The 7,816-nt window shown below is 50.0% G+C and overlaps 1 protein-coding gene across 1 annotated transcript in view; it reads right to left on the bottom strand.

The window, feature by feature from the left end:
• Positions 1-1,012: 1,012 nt before the first annotated feature.
• LOC102306332 (immunoglobulin superfamily DCC subclass member 3) overlaps positions 1,013-7,816 on the bottom strand; it is a 12,358-nt gene continuing 5,554 nt past the window's right edge. The window contains exons 5-14 of the mRNA XM_042225936.1: positions 7,576-7,713; positions 7,324-7,482; positions 3,389-3,554; positions 3,045-3,295; positions 2,639-2,803; positions 1,830-2,018; positions 1,639-1,746; positions 1,438-1,561; positions 1,249-1,348; positions 1,013-1,121 (exon numbers count right to left, since the gene is read on the bottom strand). Of these exons, the coding sequence (XP_042081870.1) occupies positions 1,041-1,121; positions 1,249-1,348; positions 1,438-1,561; positions 1,639-1,746; positions 1,830-2,018; positions 2,639-2,803; positions 3,045-3,295; positions 3,389-3,554; positions 7,324-7,482; positions 7,576-7,713 (1,481 nt within the window). The 3' untranslated portion in view covers positions 1,013-1,040. The remainder of the gene's footprint in view (positions 1,122-1,248; positions 1,349-1,437; positions 1,562-1,638; positions 1,747-1,829; positions 2,019-2,638; positions 2,804-3,044; positions 3,296-3,388; positions 3,555-7,323; positions 7,483-7,575; positions 7,714-7,816) is intronic.

The following is a 7,816-nucleotide window of genomic DNA, read 5'->3' as shown; positions in this document are numbered from 1 at the left end:
GGAAGTGGAAGCCCTTGAAAACATAAAAAAATTCATTGAAATCGGGACAGACAAGGCCAGAGATGTCCCACACTTTCCTGTCTCACTTTTCCCAGGTGAAGCAGTCAGATCTTCTCAGGTACAGAGCTGCTCTTCCGTCCCTCATCAGCAGAAGCAAAGACGTCTACAGACAGCGAGGGATAGATCCAGAGCAACGAAGCCAAGGTCTCGTGGGCAAAAAGGTTAAAACAGGGAAAAGGTCCCAGAGGAGGCTTTTGGTTTGAGGTAGGTTAGCTTGACCTGCAGCGGGAGGCTAACAGCAATTTAGAGGTTTGGCATGAAGCCCGAGGTAGCTCTCTTTGGGGGGAAACAGTTTGGTGGAGGAGTTGGAGAGGGGAGGGGAGGAGAGGCAAGCCGACCGTGGGCCTCGTCCACATCCTGACCGGAGGCGAACGCGACGAGACAGACAAACACTGAAAGGCTAAAGCGGAGCAGAGGAGCGTTAGCGTCCTCTAAGGTTACCTGCTGACCAGAGAAACAATAATTCCCTTTGGCTCTGGGCCTCTGAGGACCGGCAAACGGCAGGTAGAACACCTTCTCAGGTGCATCTCAGAGGCCTGTCTCTGGTCAAGCCGGCAAAAGGCCTCATCGTCTCTGGAAACTCGGCACCGTCGGTGACTAAAACAAAATGAGCCCAAACTAAAGAAAAAAGCTTTTGGTTTCAACAGGAAGTAAGCATCAGCATCTGAACGCACAGGGGGAGGAGCCAGAGTCATGTGACCAACAATTTGTGTGTTTACAGGTGAAGAATTCTGCTTTGGTTTTGATCTGGAGACAATCTCATTTGGGATTGGTGTCACAGCAGTCAAGTTCAACGGGTTCAGTCTCCCTGTGGGATCAGACGCCACCTGGAGCTTCCTCAGACAAATCATCATCATCATTATAATCTATGCGTTAATCTCTTATCCTAAATGTGTTAAGGCTGTCAGGAGGAGAGAAGGCGCCACAGGCCGGCGTCCTGGGGTGGGGGGTGGGGGGGTGGGGGGGAAATGTGTGGTGTTTTATCCAGTGCCTGTGCCCAGGTGAACAGGTAGAGCAGGTTCAACCATGACCATCAATGGAGGAAGGGTGGAATCGCATCTCTGTAGGCGGAACAAGGGAGAAGGGGGTCATTAACAGGAAGGTGTTTCCTCAGGCAGGTATTTGACCCCGAACTCTGGATCAGGACCATCACTTAATAATCATCCAGGCGTGTGTGTGTGTGTTTACCTGGCTGAGCTCAAAGCTCTCAGGTGTGTGGCCTTTAGGACCACTGACGCCATTCAGAGTGGGTGGAGTCTCCCAGCTCTCCCCCTTCCTGCAGAAAAAACTGAGCACAGAATACAGTGAGAATGATGAAGACGATGATGGCGGTGGTGGTTGTGAGGACGGTGAGGACGATGATGGTGAAGGCCTTACTTGCGTCTGTATGCCAGCAGGACGAGCAGCAGGCAGCAGAGGATGCAGGCTAGGCCACTGTGAAGGCCGACCAGCAGAGCGGACGTCGAGCTGTCAGCCTGATCGCAGTTACAGCTTGAACCAGCTGAGGGCGACAAACATCACATGTTACACTGCTTCCATTGGTGACGGTGTGCAAGAGGTCAGAGGTCAGGCTCCTACCTGCTGCAGCTCTCTCTCCCTCTGCCAGAGATACAAGGCGGCGGTTGGACGGACTGTCTCCGTTCCCGTTAAACGCCACCAGCTGGATTTCGTAAATGGCCGCCGGCTCTGCAGGAAGTAAACAAACAGATTATCACAACGCTGTATCCACTTCCTGTCGGGCTGCCTGTACACACCAGCCTCATACTCACCCAGGTGGGAGATGGTGTGGGTGTTGATGTGTGCTGGGAAGGTTTCCTGCCCCTGCACTTCTGGGTTGGAAACACTGTGGTACTCCAGTCTAAAGCCCTCCAGCTTCCCCGGCTTGCTGGGAAGCTCCCAGTACACCTGCATGGCGGTCTGGTTCAGGACCTTAGTGAAGAAACTGGGAGGACTGGGAACTGTGGGGCAGACAGTGCCTGCGGTCATTCACAGAGACAGCATCTCCAAAACGTTTAAACATGGTTTTATTGTGATCAGAGCAGGTCTGCCCCACCCCAGGCCCGCACCTCTGAGGTCAAACGCTGTTCATGACATCAACACATCAAACAGTGTTTCTGCATTCATCCTCTGAAACATAAAGATGGTGCTTAAAGCCTCAGGCTGGGTGGGTGTGCCCTCTGCTGGCAGAAGTGTGGAGCTGCACCATCCTTCTATCAAACGTCTGATCAGATTACCGTTCACTAATATGAAGCCAGTCCTTCTCTTTGTGTGTGGTAGGAAGCGCTGCCCTTACACCGATGCATCTTTACCAGAAACTTTTACCATCCTACAAATCTACAGCTTCATCATCTCCATTCAGGACCAAGCTGCAGACCTTCATAACAGGCTTCAGCTAATGTTTTCACGTCATTGTGAGTAGATCTGAAACACCTCGTGAAATCAGACCCAGGAGATTACTTTTAGGTGGAGGTCCTTTTCCGAGGCTGGAATGCTGTGGCGCCATCTTCAGGTGGCGAGGTTTTATAGATATTAGATATAGTGTGAGTGTTTTCAGTGTTATCAGTCAGAGGTGACCTACCACCACCCAGCGTGCTGGCCATGATGCTGTCAGACTGCTGGCTGCCTCCCAGCGCCGAGTACGCCTTCAGGTAGATGGAGTAGGTGGTGGCAGCTTCCAGGTTGCTGAATTCGTGTTTGAAGGTGGTTTTACTGACGGCCTCCTGCAGCTCAGCACTGTCCGGCTCTGAGGAGGTCACAGATCAAAGGTCAAACAGGTGAAAGCAACCACAGTCAGTGATGGTGCTGCAGACTGATTGATTGGGATTATCGGTTACACGCACCAATCAGTCTCCAGGCAATCAGGAACCAGTAATTATGCCCCCACAGAGAAAGTTCATATCACGTCATTACCCTTAAATCTCATTTCTAGTCTCCTCACACCGACGATCTCAGACTTAAAAATACCAACCCCACCCCTCTCTCACCGCCCAGTTTCCTGATGTGCAGGACATATCCGATGATCTGCTGGCTCACATGTTCTGCCGGCTGGTCCCAGGTCAGCTGCAGGCTGCTGGAGCTCAGCGCCGCCGCCTGGAGGCCGCTGGGGGCCTCGGGCAGCTCTGAGCCCTGGCTGATGGCGAGGCGAGCGCTGGCCTGATTGGTGCCAGCGCTGTTTTCGGCAATGCACTGGTAGATGGCTTCATCCTCGGGGGTGATGCGGGTGATGGCGAGCGTCCTGCAGGTGGTGGCAGAGAAGAGGTGGGACGTTAAACCGTGCAGTAACCTCACAGAGAGAAAGACCTTCTGAGCGTAAACAGAAGGATCTCACGTGTTCCCGTTGGTGAGCTTGACGTTGCTGCTGGGTATCAGCAGTTTGCCATTCTTCAGCCAGATGAGGTGGGGGTCGGGGACGCCGGACGCTGTGCAGCTGAAGACGGCGCTGGCCCCTGCTGGTCTGGAGACAGACTGTGGCCACTGAACAAACTCTGGAGGAGCTGCGGTCCAGAAGACAGAGCGTTACAATTTCAACACAGGGCAAACCTGAGCTGGTGGTTTACCCTCTGAAAACTTATTCTCTGTGAGGCCTGTGGGGGATGTGCCACAGCACCATCACGAGTGGAGACGACCAGGAAAACTGTCAGAATCAGACCGACTGTCATGATCCTGGGTCTTTTGACCCAGCGTTTTAAGTTTGAGTTTATTTTGTTCATTAGGTTATCATTTCATATCAGTTCATTTGTTTATTAGATTCTCCTTGTGTTTCCAACCCCTGTTAAGTCTCCCTTGTCCTTCATGTGCTTCAAGTCTGTGTTTCTTATGTTGTCATGTTTGCGTTTCATTATGTTTCCCATTTTATTTTGAAAGAGGTCCTGTGTCCCTGCATTTTGTTTTACTCTTCCCTGTGGCGTTGTTATGTTCATGTTGTGTCTACTGTGCCTTTCTGTCCCATGTTTCAGGTCCCTATGTTCTGTCTCCCCAGTCTGTTAAGTTTACATGTCTTGAGTTCAGTCAGTGTGCTTCCTGTTTTACTTTCACAGTCTATGTCCTATGTTAATGTTTCTAGTTTTGCTTCCCTTGTCTCGTCCTGCCTAATTACTCCCAGCTGTGCTCTCCTCCTGTGGCTCATTCCCCCTCGTTATCCCTCAGTGTATTTAAGCCCCATGTTTCTCTTTGTCAGGGTTGCGTCCTCCCTCATAGCTGTGTGATTTTTCCCTGTGGCTCTTTGTGCTTTAGTTTTCCTAGTTTAGTTTTGTATTGTTTTTCGTGTCCCACTCCACGCCAGAGATAAAGCTGTGCTTTTTGAGTTTACTTTTCGTCTCTGCGAGTTTGCGTTTGGGTCCTACTCTTGCCTGCACACAGACGTGCTCATTTTATCTAAAGAACCTCAGAAATACCACAAGTGAGGAACGCTATCAAACATCGTAGCAGCGCCGTAACGGGGAGAAAAGCCACGAGCCCAAGGTCAAAACGCTAACACGTATTTAATTTGTATTTAATGTAACTGTAACAGAGGTTTATACATGTCTTCAAAGGTGATGCTGAGTCTTTGGAGCCACCTGGTGGATGAATAACTCGCTACATAAAGCTAATCACTAAAAACGCATCATGTTATCATCACACGCCGTGTCCTCAGAATGAAAACTTGAGCTTGTGTCTCTGTTATCTTTGAACAGCACTTTGACCTTTGACCCCACCACCCCACCCTCCCACCACCACACACACATACACACACACAGACACAGCTGTCTGTCTCCACCCGCTTCATCTCCATGGCTACAGGGAAACCGTACACACACATCTCTGTCACCCCACAAGAGCCCCGCCCCCTCCCACTCTGAATGGAAAGAGGGGGAGGTCAGGGGTCAGAGGTCACAGGGGAGGGGAGAGGGATGAATAGGAGTCATTTATAAAAGTGTGTGTGTGTTGCTCTTGAACTTGGGGTTCTGTATCTTAGGAGGTCAACGGTCATTATCCCTCCACAAATAAAATGTATTTATGTGTCCACCCCCATATCTGACACACACACACACACACACACACACACACTTTTTATCATTTTTAGCAGGACTGTATTTTGTGTATTTGTACTTTCCTATTTTCTGTTCTGTTTCTGTGTTGTTGTTGTGTGGGCTGTACGCCAGCCTGAACGATGCACGGCAACAATAAAAGACTTTATCTTTAAAAACTCTTCTGATTAAACTGCTGAGAATATTTTTGTTCATTTTGCGTCTCCTCGCTTTTATTTTCGTGTCTCTGATTGACATGTTTGTCACGCGTGCTTTTTGTTTGCAGTTAGTTTCACAGTGGCACACGTGTAAAACGATGAAGTCGTCTTTGTAAAAACAACTCAGATGTGATAAAATGATAACTCACAACAGCTACAGACAAGGAAACGACGCACCCTGAAACTAACAATAGAAATAAGCTGAATTAAACACAACAATAATGATAATAATAATAATAGAAGAAATGATTTGATGTTAATGCGTCTGTCTCTGATGGGAGTCACGTGGACGTGTCGGTGAAAAGAAGGTTGTTACGGTGGCTTCTTCTTCCTACTGTTTAGGTCTCTGAGGGCGCTGCCGCTGATGATGTGTGAGCCATCTCCTCTGGATGCTGTTGTGTAACAACATGTTCGTCACATACTGTGTGAGTGGAAAGCACTTTGGGTGGTTTTACTTGTGCGTTAAGTCAAACTGACTTCAGATGGGTGCATGAGGGATGAACCCTTTCATGCAGGACAAGGAAAGCTGGATCATCACACAGAGCAGGAGCCGCGGTCGGGTTTAGACTGAGGCCGTCTGTTGTGGCCCTGCCCAATTGTGCACTCGTGTTTTTGTGGTGAGGACAGTCTGCAAGTCTGAGTGTCAGAGTGACAGACGGAGTTTCAGTGGGAATAAAGTCCTTATTGTGAAGTGGGGCTCTTCTCATGCTAATCCAGATTCTCATGAAGCTCTCAGTCACACACACGTTCACAATGGGCCTGTGTGACCTCTGACCCCTCCTCCTACATGACCTCTGACTGAGCTGCAGCTGAGCGAGCAGGACAGGAGTCCCTGAATGTCTCACACGTCTGCGTGGAGCTGCAGAGGAAACTCTGATTGGAACCACATGGAGTCTTCGGGGCTGTGCGCTGGTCTTTCCACCGTGTGTGAGAAAACACTGTGCCTGCTGCGTAGATGACACGTGGCTGCACGCACCCAGGAAAAGCTGCAGCCAGTGCGTTTTTCTCCGACAAACTCACATATAAGATCATCAACACCTCACGGTTTCAGAAAGAAATGCGTCTGACACGCTCACGTGAACAGGAAGTGAACTCTGAGGTGCTGCTGTCACCTCTCTGATTTACAGAGAGGGTCAGAAGTCACATGTCGGGGGTGAAGAGTCCGACAGCAGCAGGCTGAACTGAACTCGACACACAACCAGTCAAGTTCAAGAGCTGACAGATGAACACACACGCACACTGCATGTGTGTTTGCACACTCGACATGATGAGGTGGAGCTGAACAGATGGAGCGGTTGCTCTGCAGCTGCTCGCCGCTGTGTTCGCAGGAAGTCTGCCTCAGGCTTGTTCTGAGGATCTTATTGGTCAGTAATCGCGTTCTTTCCTGTTCCACCTGAGTGCTCGAAGCACTGCCTCATTCACACATAACACCAGCACTTTTTTCTGCACCTGTACTTCCTGTCTGACGTCCTCACTCTGGTGGATGCATCTGAGGGCATCTTTCCCAGGAATATTTGGGACTGAGTCACCGATCTTCCTATTAGTGGATGATTGGCTCTACATCCTACGCGCCCAACTTTCAAGGAGAAGTGTCAGTCATGAAGGAGCAGCAGGTTTGTTTCAGTCTGCACACCAATCCTTGATGAGGGGCCAGCAAATCAGACTCGCTGCCCGCCATCTGAGTCACTTCAGTACCAAAAGCTGCTCCTTCAGGAGAACCAGAACCAGAACTCGCTTTGAAAGGAGGACAGAGAATGACTCATTTTCAACCAGCAGCAGTTCCTTCATCGCTGTGCCTGACCGACTTTCTCTGATAATCACAACCATTCTGAATGGATTTGTCTGAAACTTTGTGTGAATAGAAATAAAGGTTTATTCAAACAGAACAGACGCCGTACATCCAGAAATGTCCCTCAGTCTGAAGATCAAAGATCTGACCTGCAGGACTTCTAAGGTGAAAAGTTTGAATGTTTAAGGTGAGGACAGCTCGGTCACATTTGGCCAGCTGATGTGTTGTTGCTGTGTGCAAGCGTACCTACCTTGTACAACGAGGCGTCCAAGCGCCGTCCTCCTGGACCTGCTGCCTGGTCTGTTAGCCGAACAAACGTAAACGCCTGAGTGCTGCAGAGTGGCATCAGAGATCATCAGGTTTCCTGTTCCCAGAACCTGGATCCCCTCCACGCCAATGGACCGGCCGTCTGACCGCACACAGACACCATCATTAACACAGCTGATCTTAACAGGTAATCAATACTAATGATTGGATCAATGAGTGCAGGAGGAGGCGTTACCGAGGCGACTCCAGGACACGATGGGCCGGGGGTTTCCTGTGGCAACACACTCCAGGATGGCGGTCTGGTGGACATTGATGGTGAGGTTCTGAGGGCCGGACAGGATTACGGGCTCCTTGTAGATCCTGGATCCTGCAGCTGTGTCCAGAAGACCAGAAACCCTCAAAAACACCCCAAGACTCTGTTTACCCTCATTCAGGACTCTTTCTACCCTCAGTCCGGACTGTTTCTACCCTCAGTC

The sequence above is a fragment of the Haplochromis burtoni genome, unplaced genomic scaffold, assembly GCF_018398535.1.
Source record: "Haplochromis burtoni strain Fernald_Lab_line unplaced genomic scaffold, NCSU_Asbu1 Contig_190, whole genome shotgun sequence".
Classification (NCBI taxonomy): Eukaryota; Metazoa; Chordata; class Actinopteri; order Cichliformes; family Cichlidae; genus Haplochromis; species Haplochromis burtoni.
The sequence above is the reverse complement of the archived record's forward strand: the minus strand, read 5'-3'. Positions and strand labels throughout refer to the sequence as shown.